The 19367-nt window shown below is 43.6% G+C and overlaps 1 protein-coding gene across 1 annotated transcript in view; it reads left to right on the forward strand.

The window, feature by feature from the left end:
- Positions 1-19367, forward strand: part of LOC126188571 (uncharacterized) — a 113304-nt gene that overhangs the window by 77313 nt on the left and 16624 nt on the right. Inside the window, exons 6-7 of the mRNA XM_049930173.1 lie at positions 466-594; positions 15242-15410. Coding sequence (XP_049786130.1) covers positions 466-594; positions 15242-15410 — 298 coding nt within the window. The remainder of the gene's footprint in view (positions 1-465; positions 595-15241; positions 15411-19367) is intronic.

Consider the following 19367-nt stretch of genomic DNA (forward strand, 5'->3'; position numbering starts at 1 on the left):
ATACTCTAGTTTGTACTGATCAATATAACCACATACAAAGAAGAAGACAATATTTACAGCTTTGTTTGTTTCTGATTTTTGCCTAAAGATTCATCTACTTACAAATTTTTCTTTAGTTGTGACAAATCCTTGAACAATTGGAGAAAAGTAGTTTCAACTCTAGAATAAATTTTATTGTCTGTACCTAACATGTAAGTTTTGACCATATTTAAAATTTAAATCTCTGCTTAGTTATATTTGAGTGAAGTGCACTCTCATAGTTTATGCAGTCCATCCAAACACATCATATACAAACAAAATGATGAAACATCAAGAATATACTCTCTTTGTGGTGCAGTTTAATTGAATAACTGTAACTGTTTCATTGCTTGCGTATTTGCATCTGGTTATTACTTATGTATTTTTCATGTTAAGAATTGTCTTGTAAAAAATTGTGCCTGTGGAAGTTGGTATTTTGTTTTCCAGACTAATCTGGCAGATCTTCAAGACAAGAATCTTAATGTCCAAGCAAGAGTTACAACCCTTGAAGGAGAATGCAAAAAAATGGTCTCCCAAGAAGTTTTCAACACTACAGCTGCCAATATTACAGAGATGGTATGAAGAGCTGCTGTTTACATGTTCTGGATGAAAATTGTATGTGTTGTGTATTTACCGTATTTACTCGAATCTAAGCCACACTCGAATGTAACCCGGACCTGAGAAATGAGACTCGAAATCAAGGGAAAAAAAATTTCCTGAATCTAAGCCACACCTGAAATTTGAGACTCAAAATTCAAGGGGGGAGAAAAGTTTTAGGCCACACCTTCAAATCGAAACAAAGTTGGTCCATTGTAATATGAGACACAATTTAGGTTGAATGAATGATGATACAGCTACAGTAGTTTGGTTCAAGTTGTAAGCTTAGCAGTTAACCTTTACCAGGTAGCCATTCCCCCTGCGGGTTCGGGGGTTAGAATAGGCCCGCGGTATTCCTGCCTGTCGTAGGAGGCGACTAAAAGGAGTCTCACATGTTTCGGCCTTATGTGATGGTCCCCTCTCGGGTTTGACCTCCATCTTTCTAAATTATTCCGAAGAGCGAGCCAATTGGGGAAGGGCGCCTTACATGGTGCACTGTATCCATCGTGCAATTAGACCTTTAGCCGTCTTTCTCGTCGTTGCAATGGTGTCCCGCTCGTTTTCGATCTCTTGGGCGATTACCACACTGCACTCTGCAGCGTTTCTTTTAACTGCGACGACGACCTTGGCCATTTTTTGCACCTAAGATCCAGCACGGTAGCCAGTCCGTTGTGGTGGGGCCGCCATGTACCCTCTTGGTTGTAGCCCCCTGACAACACAGGGATCGCTCTACTGATGCCTGCGCCGTTAACTCCCCACGTATGCCAAGGAGTAGATGCCCATCGCCCCGGGGCATCGGGACTCCCGGCAATGGCCATCCTGCCAGGTGGCCTTTGCTGTGGCTGGGTGGCGCCCGTGGGGAGGGCCCTTGGTCGGAGTAGGTGGCATCAGGGCGGATGACCCGCAATGAAGCGTGGTACATCATCTCTCGCTGGTGGGCCACCACCAGCAGTCTCTAAGCGATCGAGGTCTAACCTCAACGGCAGGAAATACGATCCACGATCATTTCCCTCCCTGGCCACTCCATGGGAGGAACGTATGGCAAAAGAAGGCAGTGGAGACTATTCACCCCGGTTCCTTGTGTGTACGCGAGTTGATGGGGAATCGTTTATGTCAACCAAGCCCCAGTTTTTTGTGGAGCATTTAGAGGACAAGTTCGGGGAGGTGGAGGGCTTGTCCAAGATGCGCTCTGGTTCTGTGCTCATCAAAACGGCATCCTCTGCCCAGTCACGGAGGTTGCTCAATTGTGACAAGTTGGGGGATGTTTCAGTTAACATCACGCCGCATAAGAGTCTGAACATGGTCCAGGGTATAATATTCCACAGGGATCTTCTTCTGCAGTCCGACGATGAATTACGCGCCAACCTCGAACGACGAGGTGTTCACTTCGTCCGGCGCGTCCATCGGGGTCCGAGGGATAATCAGGTAGCCACCGGTGCCTTCATTTTGGCCTTTGAGGGTGATGTCTTACCCGAAAAGGTTAAGGTGATGGTTTACCGTTGTGATGTGAAGCCATATATCCCTCCTCCGATGCGGTGTTTTAAATGCTGGAAGTTCGGGCACATGTCATCTCGCTGTACTTCCAGCATCACGTGTCGGGATTGTGGACGTCCTTCGCATCCTGATACTCCATGTGCCCCGCCTCCTATCTGTGTTAACTGTGGAGAACACCATTCCCCCTGCTCGCCGGACTGTAGGATCTTCCAGAAAGAAAGGAAGATAATGGAATATAAGACCCTGGACCGCCTGTCCTACACCGAGGCAAGGCGGAAATTTGAGCGGCTACATCCTGTGCCAATGCCAACTAGTTATGCCGCTGCTGCAACACCAGTTCGATCTCAGCTCGGTCAGCATTCACCGGCCCCCTTGGTTGTGGGGGGCACTTCACTCCCTGTTGCTCCTGCTCCATCTACTTCAGGAGCAACACTACCCCAACCACCGGGGACATCTGTTCCCCCTTCACAGCCGGAGAAGCGTGAGCCTTCTTCGGCTCCTCTCGCTCGGAAGGGGTCCCTTGGGGCCCTCCCATCCCAGGCTTTGCCCAGTGCCAAAGTGGACACCCGCAAGGTTGTCAAACAACCACCGGTCGCTGGTCGTAGGGCGTCACGGTCGTCTTCAGTCCCAGAGACTGACCCAGTGAGGCCCTCCCAGCCAGAACCACCTAAGGCTCAGCGCGCAAAGCAGTCAAAGAAAAAGGCTCCCAAGCATCCTGAAATTGCGGTGGCACCTGTCCCACCGCAACCTTCTCCCTCTGCATCCGAGGATGAGGTGGAGATCCTGGCGTCCGCTGAGGACATGGATCTCGCCAGTCCCTCGGATGCAGTGGATAGCTGTTGTCCAGGTGGTGACTCAGTAGCAGCAGGGGCCCCGGAGGCGTAATCTGCCCCCCCAGTCCCTTCACGCCTTTCCCATCCATGGCTAATACCATCCTCCAGTGGAACTGCAGCGGTTTCTTCCACCATCTAGCTGAGCTCCGCCAACTTCTCAGCCGTCATCCTTTCCTTTGCATTGCTCTGCAGGAAACTTGGTTTCCAGCAATGCGAACCCCCGCCCTCCGTGGCTATCGGGGTTATTTTAAGAACCGAGCAGCTTATGAAAGGGTGTCTGGTGGCGTCTGCATCTATGTCCTTAACTCTCTTCACAGCGAGTTTGTACCTCTACAAACAGCTTTAGAGGCTGTCGCTGTTCGGGTGTGGACGCCACAGGCTATCACCGTCTGCAGTATTTACCTTCCACCTGATGGTGTTGTCGCACAGCATGTCCTGGCTGCTCTGATAGCCGAACTGCCGCCACCTTTTTTGCTGCTGGGTGATTTCAATGCCCACAACCCTCTATGGGGTGGGACTGTCTCCGATGTTCGCGGTCGGGCCGTGGAGCATGTGTTGGCTCAGCTCGACCTTAGCCTCTTGAACACCGGTGCTCCCACGCATTTCAGTGTGGCCCATGGCTCGTTCTCGGCCATCGATCTCTCTATTTGCAGCCCTGGCCTTGTCCCATCCCTCTGCTGGAGAGTGCACCCTGACCTGTGTGGTAGTGACCATTTTCCCATCTATTTGTCACTGCCCCAGTGTCATTCTTCTGGGCGCTTGCCCCGCTGGGCTCTCCACAGGGCTGACTGGCCAGCTTTTACTTCCGCTGCAACCATTGCGTCTCCCCCACAGGGTGCCATTGACGAGGTGGTTCGTGTTTTAACCACGTCCATCATTTCAGCGGCCGAGGCTTCCATCCCCCGTTCTTCTGGCCTCCCTCGGAGGAAGACTGTCCCCTGGTGGTCGCCGGAGATTGCTGAGGCTATTCGCGACCGTAGGCGGGCTCTCCAGCGTCATAGGCGGCACCCGTCTCTGGAGACCCTCATCGCCTTTAAGAGGCTCCGTGCCTTCGCCCGCCGTCTTATTGCACGGCGTAAGCAGGAGTGCTGGGAGAGGTACGTCTCCTCCCTGGGCTCCCGTGTCTCGTCCTCGCACGTGTGGTCCCGGATCCGGCGGATTTATGGCTCCCAGACCCCTATGGGTGTCCCTGGGCTCTCCTTGGACGGCGCTGTCTGCACGGACGCTGCCGCCATTGCTGAACGGCTAGCCGCGCACTTTGCTCAGAGCTCTGCGACTGCTTCCTATCCCCCCGCCTTTCGCTCTCTAAAGGAGCGAGCCGAGCGGACGCCGTTCTCATTCCACACGCGTCATTATGAAACATACAATGCTCCTTTCAGCGAGAGGGAATTCCTCGCTGCCCTCGCCGATTGCCCTGATACAGCACCAGGCCCGGACTGCATCCACGCACAGATGCTGAAGCATCTCTCCAGGGACTGCCAGAGACACATTCTCGCGATATTTAATCGCATTTGGAGCGAAGGCGTGTTCCCGTCGCAATGGCGAGAGGGTGTTATTGTCCCCATCTTGAAGCCCGGTGCGGACCCACTGGCGGTGGACAGCTATCGTCCCATTACCCTCACCAACGTTTTGTGCAAATTGCTCGAACGTATGGTGGGGCGGCGTTTGTGTTGGGTCCTTGAGTCGCGCGGTCTCCTCGCTCCATCCCAGGGTGGCTTCCGCCGGGGCCGGTCTGCAGTGGACAATTTGATACGGCTGGAATCTGCTGTCCGTACGGCCTTTGCCCGACGTCAGCATCTCGTTGCCGTGTTTTTCGATCTGCGGAAGGCGTATGACACCACATGGAGGCATCACATCCTCGCCACATTGCATGAGTGGGGTCTTCGTGGTCGGCTCCCGGCTTTTCTTCAAAGCTTTTTATTGCACCGCTCTTTCCGGGTGCAAGTCGGTGCCACCTCTAGTTCCTCTTACATACAGGAAAATGGGGTCCCGCAGGGCTCGGTGTTGAGCGTCTCCTTATTTTTAGTGGCCATTAATGGTCTGGCAGCAGCAGTGGGGTCGTCGGTGTCTCCTTCTTTGTATGCCGACGACTTCTGCATCTCATTTAGCTCCACGACTACGGGAGTCGCCGAACGCAGGCTGCAAGTCGCCGTTCGCAAGGCAGCATCATGGGCTCTGACTCACGGTTTTCAGTTCTCTGCACCCAAGACTCGAGTAATGCACTTCTGCAGGCGTCGGACGGTCCACCCTCATCCTGCACTTTACCTCGACGGCCACCTGCTTGAAGTGGTGGACACTTGCCGCTTCTTGGGACTCGTGTTTGATGCCCGACTCACATGGGTTCCTCATGTTACTCAGCTGAAGCAAAAATGCTGGCGGCACCTCAACGCCCTCCGCTGCCTTAGCCACACGTCTTGGGGTGCAGATCGCTGCACGCTGCTGCGGATGTACCGAGCCCTTGTGCAGTCCCGGCTTGATTATGGGAGCCTGGCCTATGGGTCTGCGTCCCCCTCAGTGTTGAAGTTGTTAGACCCCCTACACCACTGTGGGGTTAGGCTTGCCACTGGCGCTTTTCGCACCAGCCCCGTGGATAGTCTACTGGTGGAGGCCGGGGTTCCCCCGCTGCGAATTCGCCGCCATCGTCTGCTCGTCGACTATGTTGTCCACGTTCATTGCTCGCCAGATCATCCCAATCGTCGCCTGCTTTTCCCTGCTATGGTCCTCCATCTGCCCGAACGGCGACCTAGGTCTGGGCTTTCCGTCGCTGTCCGCGTTCAGTCCCTGCTGTCGGAATTGGGTTCATTCCCTCTTCCGCCTCCCTTCCGGGTCCGTGCACCTACGCCTCCCTGGTGTTTGTCCTGGCCATCCGTCCGTCTGGATTTGGCACAGGGACCTAAGGACTCGGTTCCGCCTATGGCCCTCCGTCGCCGTTTTCTTGCTCTCCTCGCCTCATTTTCGGACTGTGAGACTGTCTACACTGATGGTTCCCTGGTTGATGGTCGCACTGCCTACTCTTTTGCTCATGCTGCTCATGTTGAGCAGCGCTCCTTGCCGGCTGGCTGCAGTGTTTTTACTGCAGAGCTGGTGGCCATATTGCGCGCTCTTGAGCATATGCGTGTCTGCTCAGGTAGGTCCGTCGTCATCTGCAGTGACTCCCTGAGCAGCCTTCAGGCCATCGACCGCTGCTATCCCTCCTCTCCTCTGGTGTCCTCCATTCAGGAGACTGTTTCCGCCATTGCCCGTTCTGGTCGTTCGGTGGTCCTGGTTTGGACGCCCGGTCATGTTGGCATCCCAGGGAACGAACGTGTAGACAGGCTGGCCAAAGGGGCGATCGACGCCCCGGCTTTGGAGGTCGGCCTTACGGCTCGCGACCAGCAGATGGTGTTGCGCCGTAAGCTGATTGGGGTGTGGGCTGCTGAGTGGCGTGGCATGACAGCCCCGAATAAACTGCGGGCTGTCAAGGGGACGACCGATGTGTGGCGTTCCTCCCTGCGGGCTTCTCGCAGGGACTCGGTAGTCCTGTGTCGGCTGCGCATCGGCCATACATACCTGACGCACGGCCATCTGTTGCGTCAGGAGGATCCCCCCTTGTGTCGGTGTGGGTCCCGGCTGACGGTCGGCCACATTTTGCTCGAGTGTCCTCGACTGCGCACACTCCGGCAATCTTTTAATCTCCCGGGCACTTTGGCTTTGGTTTTATCTGACGATGCCTCCATGGCTGATGCCGTTTTAAATTTTATCCGTGGTAGTCCGTTTTATGGTTCGATTTAGGGAGGTCCTGCACTTTTCCTTTTCTGTGTCTTTCGTCCTTGTGTCTGTTGCTGTTCTGGTGTGCCGTGAGATGGTTGGCTCATTCCCTTTTTTGTTCTCGTGGTCAGTCAACCAGTCCCCGGCCGTCTTCCTTTCTTCTGTTTCTTTCTGTCTGGTGTTCCTCTGTCCTGTTCTTGTCTGTAATGTTTGTTGCTCCATTTGTGTTCTTTTAGCGCCTGGGGGGACGTCTCCTCCCCCTTTGGTTTTTACCTGCTCCGTGGATTTTCGGCTCGCCTGATTTTGGAATGGGGGACTGATGACCTTCGCTGTTTAGTCCCCCTTAAACATCCCAACAACCACCACCAGGTAGCCATTGCTATGCGTCAGGTGCTCCATCCGTATTTATACAGGTACCTTTCCTTTTTCACGTGCTTCATCTGGTTTGAATCGATTGCTTATTTTTCTTTGATCTGATAAGTGCCGTTCTCTTTGTTATAGGTGTTTACGTCACTCTAAACAGAAAATGCATTACTGTACTGTATCATGCATTGTTTGTCGCATTCTGATAATGAGTGTTTACGGCCTGTCGCCGCTTGCTTACAATTTAAAAAAAAAAAGGAATCATCTCATTAGCGAAACAATGGCAAGAGATTGCTATTTGTTGTCATTTACACTGCTGCTTTCTTTGATAATGATCAACAAGAACCAAATAATAGACTGCATATGATAGAAGATGTTCTGAACGAGAGTTTAGCGAAAATTTTTTTCCATTTGAAAATCTTTGCAGACACCTCTTTAGTACATTACATTCTGCAGAGAAATTAGTCATTTTAGATTTAAAAATCTAGTCAATTGCCGTGCTTCATTTCTGACTGTATCACTATTAGCATAAGACTAATACGAATATAAACATGACATGATTTGTATATTCTTCTGCGTTTGCTGTTGTCTCACTTTACTTTCGTAGTTTATTAGGCGGACAGGATTTAAATGAGATAGCAGCAAACACGAAAGAATACATGGCAAAATGTTTATAGTCGTATTACTCTTAAGGTGAAGAGAACATTGCATGTGATTCACAATTCATACAAGTTCCTGTTAGCAACCATCTCTTCTCACAGGTACGAAAAAACTCAGAACGTAGGGTTGGCCATATTGACAAACATCCCAAACAGTCTTGCCAGTTGAATTTTCGTAGTACATTGAAATGCTGCTACATTCAAAGATGAACAATATGGAATTTTTTATTTACTTCGTTGGATAATGTATGAAAATGCAGTGGTCAAAACTCGGGGTGGAGAAAAAAGCTCGTCTTCCACCTTTTTTTTTTTTTTTAAATTTATTTACTGACACAGAGGTTTTGGTGCCAGTATTTATCTTCGTGCCTGCAAAGCATGCCTGTGTGCGCTACATATATTCGACAGCAGAAGTTAGTTGTGGTGGCACCTACCAACATTTTTCAGAACTTCTACTTACTTTGCGCTCGATTCTAAGCCGCAGGCAGTTTTTTGGATTACAAAAACCGGAAAAAAGTGCGGCTAAGATTTGAGTAAATACGGTAGTATTGCAGTGTTCCTGCGATAATATGCAATTGTTTAATGAGGTCTGGTGGGTGTTCAACTGTTTAACAAACTTGATTGTGTGTAGGTGTAATTTACAAAAACACACACACACACATACACACACGGAGAGAGAGAGAGAGAGAGAGAGAGAGACGAAACTGTGTGCTGTGCAAGTATCAAATCGAAGAACTGAAGATAATCTAAATTATTATTAGGTCTTGGAAGCAACCAGTGTACAGTAATGAAAGCGTATGTGGTTACTGCAAATGCCATTGAAACAGAACTTTTCCTATTTTCCTGTAAATGTATAAAGTTATGTAAGATTTAGAAAGTTTTTCATTCTTTTGTGTTGATCATAACTGGGAGTTTAAAACTTTTTGACTAGTTTCATATGACGATAAATTCAATACAAAAAGATTTAACTGTTTTCATGTTGGGTAGCTTTTAATTTAGTTCTGTCCCCCCAAATAAGTGTTAAATACATAAAAAGTTTTATTAAGTGTCATCTGCAGTTTTTGTATTTGGCAGTTTTTTCTTTTCATCATTTCAAACTGATTTTCATCTTTTGTAGAATTAGGACAACAGTATCAACAAAAATGTTTACATTTTGGTCATTTTAAAATGGTTTATGCTTTCGCTTTTGTTTATTTGAGAAAGCTGCTGGCCAGCTGATGTGCTGTCAGCCTGCCTCTACTGTGAGAAACTGTAGAGACCGAATGATCAAAAGCAAGTTTTGACAATCTGAGATTACAGTACCAAATTTGTGCAAGAATGGACTTGTGAAAGCTGTATTTTCTTTTGTATTGCAGCTTGCCATTGCTCATAAGCAGTTCTCAGAGCAGTTCTCAAGCTGAATAGCTGCTGTACGCTCTTTTTTTTTTTGTGCCTGTGTAGGAATTTTCCCTTTTGTGTTGTTGCATCACACACTTTTAGGAGTTGTGTTATAATGTAAACGAATGATCCAAATGGAAAAAGTGTTACAGTGCTTCATCAGGTTATCACAAATGAAGGAATAAGGCAGAAAAAGTAGTGCTGTGAAAAAGGGATTATATTGTTGCCCTTTGTGCCATTCAGTAAACCAACAGTGTCAAAGGAGTCAGAAGGATGTGGAAATGACATTGAGGCTTCCTTAATTGATAGTGAGGAGGATCAGGATTCTCAGAAATGAAGATACATCATTAGCTAGACAGTTATACTTAAAATTGATTAAAGTTATTGTGGTCTAGGTACTTAAAAACAACCCTCTCACCCAAAAATTAGTCCCATTTTTCAAAATTTTGCAGATGTTGGTAAGCAAGAAAGACATTTAATGGTATGCAAGAAGGACATTTAACCACAGAATTCAATAGAGGTCTGGGCAAGACTGATTAATCAGCAATAGCAGATCATGGACTGGGATCAGGTTTTAGCAAAATCTAATAATTACTGCACTAGGATGTGCAGAGGGGCCATATTAATTGAAAAGCGTAAAAACAACTTTAACAGAAAAGAAGAAGGTTGAAATTAGACAAGTTGTGGGCCATAGTGCTAAATCAAACAAACAGTGCTAATTCTTTCCCACTAGAAGCTGCATAACATACATCTGTGAGACTCTGTGATCTTAGACAGCAATCTGATGATGTCATGAAGTGAATATTGCATGGATACATATAAAAAGTTTAGCTTGCTGAACTTGATCAAGATTGAATTACTTTCTGTGGTGTTAAAGCCTCTGATGATGTCTCCAGCATTGAAAGACAAAACATTAGGCAGATAATTGTGCTTTGGAACATGACCTAATGCCCGTAAAACAAATATCATCAATAAAGGACACTATTTAGAAACATTTGTCGCATCAGTGGTGCAGAAATGGAACCGCATTGATCAAGAGAGAGATGGCAGTAAGTGTGACATTTGCATTGAGGAGGAGTGCACACAAAAAAGTGAGAATGAATATTAAAGTAAGTAACAGTGATAGTGATGAAATCATTCCAGAACTGAACATGTTTTAATGGCTGTATCAATAGGGAATGAAAAGCTTTTAGATGTCAGTTTCAATCTTTGCAGTGAAAAAAGGGCTTCAGCAGTTTACAGGTAGAAAAAACTGTTAGATGAGGACCTGAGCAAACACCAAAAAGACATCTGTGAGACTGAGGAAGTAATCAACCTTTGACTTCAAATGTGTGTGAGCACATCTTAAAAAAAATTCAAAAAGATGTTGGCCTGTTTGGAGCAAAGAAAAGCAAATATTGTACTGCTATGCTCGTTGATTGTTTTCACAACTCATGGATATCTCTTAAGTCTGCTTTGATTCTAGGTTATAGCTGGGATTTATCAACAGGTTGGAAAAGCTAAGAGAAAAAGTGAGCTGACATGAAAGTAGTACTGATCACAAAACTGTGTACTTGGAAAGGTGCAAATTAGAAAATATGCTAAATTGTAGTTCAGCAATAGAAAATTCTTTAGACCAAAACATTATAAGAGAAGAACAATATTGAACTGAAATACTGTATCACATAATACAAGCAATTTATTTTCTCTTGGAAAGAGGTTTAGCTTCGAGAAGTGATAGTGCCTTAGTTGGAGAGCCTCAAAATGTCCATTTTTCTTTTCGGGTGTCTTAGAGCTTTTGGTGAAGTTTGATTCACTTATAGAAGAGCAATTAAGAAATGTTAATGCATCACAAAAAGGAGAAAAAGGCATGGTTCATTATCTACCACATGAAGTTCAGAATGAATTTATTGAAATCACTGGAGACTTTTTTTGGCAGATTATTTTAACATAGGCAAAATTTAATAAATATTTTTCTGTTATGGTAGATGCAACTCCCAGTGAAGCCCAAACAGAGAAGAAGGTGTTAACACTGCAGTATGTGGCCCTTGAAGAAAATCAGTACAGAAATAGAGAGTATTTTCTCGACTTTGGTGACTGTGACCAGAAGACTGGTCTGTCAATCACTAAAATTATTTTTGATGAACTGAAGTGTTAAAGCTTACAACTTTCAGACTTGGGGACAGGGTTATGACATTGGGAGCTATATGAGTGGCATCTATTAGGGTGCTCCAGCACGTGTATTAAAAGAAATTCATTGGCAATTTTCACCTTACATTGCTTATTCATTAAATCTTAGTGGTGTCCGTGCTGCCGAGAGTTGCATGGGCATAATCACATTTCTCAAAATGACAGAAATGTGACAGTCTGTGCAGATAGGTGCCATGTCCCCATTTGCTAAACATTTGTCAGGATTATGAAGAGTCATTGCACTTGTTTTTAACTTTAATATGACTGTGGAGGCATATACTGAACTAAAGGATATTTGGAAGTATTTGCAAACATTTCAATATTTCTTGCTGTCTTGAATGTGGTACATATTTGTTGTATGTGATATGAAGTGTTTATTGCAGCAAACATACGTAACATTTTGCTTCAAGCATTGGAAGTTACAGTAAATGATGAAAGTGTCAGTATTAAGTGTCCTAAGGAAGACTTAAAGGAATTGAGAAACAGTTGCAATACTATTTATGCAAAAAGCTGCAATGTAGTAGGTAATATTGGAATATCACCTGACTTGTGTGAGACAGACAGACTGTGTTTACAATGTGTCTCCTGCTGACTATGACATAGAGCTTGGAGTGCTGTGTAATTAAAATGATTCTAGCCAGTTGCAAGTATGCAAAATGACATTTCTGTGATCAACCGTGCATAAGACTAGAAGAGATAAAATTAAGAATGAAGACATCAGCAGAGAGATGAGAGTGGATCTGTCAATCACTTAGAGACTGAGTTGTGCATGACTCAAGTGGTCTGGACATGCGAAGAGGATGAAGAATAACCACCTACCAGAACAGTACTTGGATATAAATGTGTAGGGTAAAAGACCAAAAGGATGACCCAGAGAAAGGTGGCTGGATCAAATTAAGGAAGATCAGAAGTCTAGAGGCGAACATTGGGAAACAATATCTAGACAAGAAGTGTATCAAGGTAGAGCAAAATGGAGGCAAATAGTTGATGATCATCTAAACTGACTCACTGGGAGGTGATGATGATGATAGTGATGATAAGCAGCTGACTTGACTGTATGATTTCCGGCATAGAAAAACAGAAAGGAGAAAGAAAGTGTTGTAGAGATGAAATGCCAGAAGAAGATTTAAACCTGAGCCCAGAGGATGGTTATAAATTAAATGTTTTCATTGTTACTCTCAGTGCAGTTGTACGAAATATAAATATAAGGCCTGCTGCCGTAGACAACATTTTTTTTTTCTTCATGTTCTGCCTTATGGCAGGTCTTGTCATGGGGGAAGACTCGTCAGAGAGGTCCATTGCATGAGCGTCTAGGGAAGAGCAAAATGGAGGCAAATAGGTGATGGTCATCTAAACTGGCTCACTGGAAGGTGGTGGTGATGATGATGATAGTGATGATAAGCAGCTGGGTGGTTCCCCATTGCCTTCCACTGATGAGGATGAAATGATAATGAAGACAACACAACACTCAGTCCCTGAGTGGAGAAAATGTCCAACTCAACCGGGAATCAAACCCGGGACCCTTGTCGTAACATTCTGCCGCGCTGACCACTCAGCTATTGGAGTGGACATAGACAACATTATGGACACATTTGATATCTTATGGAACTACATCAGTTTAGGTGATTCTGCACTATCAAAGTGTGTAGAAAATGTGGCATCATTGTACAGTGTTGATGTTAATAAGCAGGATTTGAAAGAAGGAACTTTGCACTGAAAAAGGAATCATGCAGCTAATTTTGGGTCTGAGCCACTTTCCCCTCTGTGCCTCCGCAATGCTCTTGATAAGTAGTTTTAATAATGTATTTCCAAATATAATGGTAGATTTACAAATTTTCTGGTCTTTGCTCATTACTATTGTTGGAGCAGTGTGGTTATTCACCATTCTTGAAAGAGTTAAGAACTGTTTGTGAACTACAGTGGGGCAAGAGCAGGTTTCTTGTGTTAGCTATGATCACAACAGAGTTAGTGTTAGCCGGCTAGTTAGATTATACAGGATTATAAAACAGTTCGCATCCAAAACAGCCAGAAAGAATGTATAATTTTGTAAAATATTGAATTTATGTTAACTGCAAGGAATAAAAAGGTTTCCAAAAAAGGCATTGTTTGATTTTTTGCTTTAAAATTTTCTGCCTTCATCCAAAAAGCCAAAGGTTAAAGAAAAAATTTGGGAGAGGGGCATAAGAACACTTACCCAAAAATCCTAGAACTTGCACTTACATATCCAATCCCTGAAATGTCCTTTTGATTCCGCACAACTCGCAAAGTCAGGGGTGAATACTTTTCTCCTCTGGATCTGTCTAGCGGAGCATTCTTCCTTCACACTTCCCCACCCATTTCTTCTTTTTTCTATCTCCCTGAGGACTAGAAATAAATCAAAGATTACATTCCTTGCCCTCTCCAGTTTCAACCCTTACCTGCCAGTTTTCGAGAAACTTCTCATCACCAGCCTTCCATGGCCATCCTCACAATGATAATTGTGTTTCACTTATTATTTTTGTTTCATTTGACATTTGAATTAGTACTTGACTGAATAGAGCTGGAATATGTGACATTTATGATGATTGGGGATCTAGGAACTGCATCACAAGCCAGAAGATACTGCAGTTGATTTTGTAGCTCACGTGACTGCTAGACAGTGCAGCAAATTATAGTTTATATTCAGTTCTCCTATTCCTGATAATGAGCTGAGACTCTAGTAAATAAATATGAAAATCTACCTTTAATCACACTTATGTTCAGAAGCATGTGCAAGATGGGGCACATGTGATGTCAACTCCCCTTCCTCGCTTCAACCCTGAACCATTTCATTCATTACAGATTTTTCATACACTTGAGCTAAACCTCTTGTTTAGCCAGTTGTAGCACTGTATTACCTTAGCTCCTGTTGCATAACACATTTTGAAACTGACCAACTCATTTATGTCAAAAATTAAAAATGGCAGTTTTAGTCATGCTGCCTTCACCCCCCCCCCCCCCCCCCAATCCTTTTCCCAGATAAAGTTCTGTGTACACCCATACCTATGTTTTATTCTTAAAGCCTCAAGCTTCAAAATTATGCTAAGACAGTAAAATTGCAATTGTATCTGAATGTGGATTTTCCTTTCAACTTTTATGAATATTTCTTATAGCAGTTGCTGTTGTTTGATAGCCTACGTGTAGCTTCATACTTGGCATCATTAGTCATCACTCTTTCTCTCAACTTGTATTTAATTTATTTTCATTTTCTTCTTATTCATTCTGTCATAATTTATCACTGTGTTTTTATCTATCAACAACATACTAGTCATTCTTGGCTTTTACACTGGATCAATAGCAGCCAGTGATACATATTAGTGTGTGTGTGTGTGGGCGCGCGCGCGCGCTTGTGTGTGCGTGCATGCATGTTTTTTATGACTGGTACAGGTTCAGCATCTCTCTCTTAGTGCATTACTTAAGTTGTGCATGTCATTGTATGTAAATTGTATATACAGTCTCTGTGGACACTCAGGAAAAGTGACTGAAATATTTCATGGAAAGTAATAATTGCATAAGTGCAGTTTGTCACAATTTGGTGCTCTGTTTCTAGTGATGACAGGTAGAGTTCTTTCGTTATAGTTGGCTGATGATGAAGCTTTTAAAAATAACAGTTTAAGCAAGATATTATCAAATGTTGACTGGTAGCAGTTTGTTTGAGACAGCATTATTAATTTTAACAAGTAAAAAGTATAAAAAATGAAGCTATAGAGAATTACTGAGAATTAATGTCTAGACTGGTATTAAATCACAACACTGTGTGTATAACTTATTTTATCTAGAATGAACCACCAAATTTGCACCAACGCAATATATTTAAATCATGCTCATGTGCTCGGTTTTTGTTTTATGGTAGTTATATTTCTTTTCTTCCATCTGCCTATTTTATTTCTGTAAGTGAAAGCAGTCAAATGAATAATGTCATTGTTTTAAAGCACAAACAATTACTTATATATTCTTCAAATTCATCAGGTAATCAACACAGAGAAGCAGATCCATGATTTGGAAGTGCGACTTTCGCAGCTGCAAATTCAAGGATCAGAACTGGCTACCAATAATAGCAAACTTGCAAAGACTCTGGAAACTCTGCGTCAGACTATTCTGCCACTCATAGATGTGCCTGCATCGCCATCACCAACAGGTAGATTCAAATAAGCATGTGAACTGAGCTATATTAACAAATTTAAGGGAAGATAAATATTTTAATCACAGAACTATGTAAATAAAGCCATTTCAAGTTGCTAAAATATGTCATTGTCAGTGATTTCTTTATTATCTTATGCTATGCATCATGGTGAAAAGAGGTGTATTTCAAACAAAATGGAATAATGTCTTATGTTTCATATAACTTAAAGGTTGTTATGTAATTGCCAAGATACAGTCATTACATATTTCATGTTGAAAATTTGATCTACAAGATAACATCCAAAAGCTCCAGAAATATATTATCCAAAATGATTGCATCTTACTTGATCTTATTTTGCACCAACCCTTTCAAAGTAAGCAGCTTGGGAGAGAATACACTATTTCTGCCACATCTGAAATGCATCCTGGAAGCCTTTCTTCATAATGGCGTTTAATAACCTCTGTGACTCTGCTGGAATCTTCTCCACCCTGTCAAATCTTCTCCTCTTCAACTTGATTTCCATCTTGGAGAAAAGAAAGAACTTACATGGATCTACAGCCTATCAGTATGTCAGATGGGAAACAAGTGTCATCTTGTTTTTAATCAAAAATTTCTGAATGATGTGGGCCATATGTGTTGATGAATTGTCATTGTCATTATGGAGGGCATTCTTTTGTATGCCACTTCTATAGATGTTTTCTCATCATGTCCTCCCTCAAACATTGTAGAACATCAAGATAGAAGTGTTTGTTGACAGTTTTACATGTCAAACTTCTTTGGACAAGGTGAATAAGGACTCTTCCATTCCGATAATTCTTACCTTGTTCTCTCCAAGTGGCATGAGCAGCATTAGTGATTGCATGATGGCCACTGTGCCTGTGATAGATACAGAAGATACGTAAGGGAAGAAATGTGAGTATTCTACTTGGGAATCAGGACAAAACAAGGCACTACCTACATATGACTGATCAGTTACTTCAAAGCTACCAATATTTTAATCGTATCAGGCCACTACATATGCTTGATTGTCATGAGTATATTGTTAATTTTTGGAGCTCTGCATTTCAGGAGCAGATGAGTGTTACATGAGTTGAATAACTGAGAGAAAGGATTTTGAAAGCACTGGTTTCAGAGCACATCTTTCCTCACCTATTTTCTCTAAATGGACAAAAGTAACCTTTACGTGATGTGTCACTGCCAAGCAGCACAGCTTGATGAAACTTGGACCATACATAGAAAGAATTGCTATGGTATAGTACAGAAGGTACCTGGCAGTAAGATGAACAGAAATCACACTTCTATTCGAAGACAGCAGACTGATATCACTGTGATTTGTGGTGGTCCCCTGGACATTACAAAATGTGGGACATGGTTCTTAATGGGTGTCTGATGATCACAGACAGCAATGCATGCTCTGCAACTTGCTCCCATGCTGGCTACATGGTTGGTAAAGAGTTCTTGCGATAGGACGTTTCATTCCTCCACTAGCATCGGTGACAACTGTTGGATGGTCATTCATGCATGTGGATGTGCTGCTATATTTCTTCCATGTATCCCACATATGCTCGATATCAGTCAGGTGAACGGCCAGGCTATTCCATTCTCTGAATGCCCTCTCTTTCGAAGAACTCCTCACCTACACTGTTTGATGCAGTCATCCATAAAAATGAAGTCAGGGATAAATGCACACCCTTGAAAAGATACACATGGAGGAGGAGTACAGTGCCACCATAATGGTGACTGGTGAGTGTACTGGGTTCATAATTTTGGAGTTCAGTATGCCCGTACATCCCTATGCCTCCCCATACCATAACGCCAGGACCACCAAAACAGTCATGCCTGACAATGTTCGAAGATGCATTGTGTGTTCTCACATCTCACCATGTGAGGATAAATAATGCACTCAAGAATATTGTAAAACAAGGTTGTTTTGGGGGTCCAAGTGTTTATTTGTGCGGAGACATAATATTGCATGGGCACATTGAGCCCCATATCTTTGAACAAGGTACATTCATCAGTCGACATTACTATTGCATTCTACTTCTCTTCCATGTGCTTCTTTTTGGTTGCACTTTTGACACTGACTTCATTTTTGTGGATGACAAAGCGCAACAGCATCAAACAGTGTAGAGGGAGGAGTTCTTGGAATGAGAGGGTATTCTGCACTGGCCTGCTCATTCCCCCAACTTAGATCCCATTGAGCATTTGGGGGATGCATTGGGGATACGTACTGTGTCATGTCCACTTGCACCAACAAGCATCCAGCATTTATCAACAGTGATAGCAGGATGGAAAGCCCTACCACAGTAACTCCTTACAAACTGTGTGACTAGCGTGGGAGAACATTGCAGAGCATGCACTGCTGTCTGTTGTGATCACAAATCCTATTAAGAGTCAGGTGCCATCTTTTGCAGTGTCCAGGGGACTATTATAAATTGTGGTGACTTCAGTGTAGTTTTCGTCTTTGATTCAAAGTGTCAGTTCTGTTAATCTCATTGGGAAATTCTCTCTGTTATCTTCTATACCGTACTGTACTATAGTAGTGCTTTCTATGTATGACTGAGCAAAGTGGCACAGTGGTTAGCACACTGGAGTCACATTTAGGAGGATGATGGTTCAAATCTCCATTCGACCATCCAGATTTAGATTTTCCTTGAGTTCCCTAATTGCTTCAGGCTCACTCTTGGTCACTCCCTTTATGATTCTTTTGTAATATGAGCATATGGTCCATTTTCAATTACCACACTGTCAATAGGACGTTAAACTCCAATTTTCCTTCCTTTCCTATGCACAGTCCAAGTTTCATTGAGCTATGTTACTCGGCAATGACACATCATGCGAAAGTTACTTTCATCCTTAAATTCTGCACACCTATATGTAATGCATCTGTATTTGGTTGTTTATTTCTGGGTGGAATGTTTGCTGCTACTGTGAGGAAGTAATGACTGAATTTGGTGGACAGTGCTTTGAAAGTATCATCATTTTTGCCTGAGTTATATTATGAGGGCTGTCTTGTTAAATAATGTTCCACACTACTCTACCCTTAATCTTAGAGTGTTTATTTTTTGAGCACAGTACAAGAGTTCCACTTTCTGAATGAAGTGGTATAGCATTCAACAGTACTGGTGGTAACAGAGTTTCAAAACTCGATTATTGCTTGTTCTTTGGATTAAGTAGAGTTCTCACTTCCTAGCACAAGATTCCTTAATCCCTGGAGCTGTTCGCCCCTTTTCCTTGGCTCTGTTCAATTTGGCATTGTTTGCTGTAGGGGAAAACAAGACTTAAAGTGCTGCAGGAATATGTTTAAGAAAGAATTGAGTTTTCCATCAACTTTGTCTGCTTTAATAATTTTCCTGCAGCATTCTTCATGTATTTTCCCTCTAAACACTGTTATTGAGTTATTGTTCATTATTCTATGGTACAACACTTCTCTTCTATAACCTGATCAGTATGTTTAGTTGTGGACACTTGATCATCATGATCAGATAAACCATTTTCAGTAGCTACTGCACTATGTGCTTCGGTTCTCATAGAGAATATTACTGTGCAAAATAATCCAAAGTTGGACATAGACAACTCTAGATGACCTCTCTCAGATTTGCTTGACAGAAAATCAACATTCATGTCTCCACAAAAATTAATTCTCAAGTTAAGTTTGCATAACAATATTAAAACTATTTCTAGCTGCTTTATGAAGCTTACTACACTTTCTGCAGGTGGTCTGTAAACTGTCAGTACTAAAAACTTGTGTGTTCCGGTATCCATTATAGAGGCACAGCATTCAAAAAAGCTATTCAAGAGGACATTTGTTAATCAGGAGGGCCTGCAAATTAACTCAGTTTTCTTTACATATAAAGCTACTGCCTCTTTCTTTGTATTATTTCTACAGTAGTATGATATGGGGTGGAGTGGGGTAAGAGATGCAGAGAGGTGGGAGGCACGGAGGGGGTGGGGTGAAGCATCTAGAGCTGT

Source organism: Schistocerca cancellata, chromosome 5 (genome assembly GCF_023864275.1).
Source record: "Schistocerca cancellata isolate TAMUIC-IGC-003103 chromosome 5, iqSchCanc2.1, whole genome shotgun sequence".
NCBI lineage: Eukaryota > Metazoa > Arthropoda > Insecta > Orthoptera > Acrididae > Schistocerca > Schistocerca cancellata.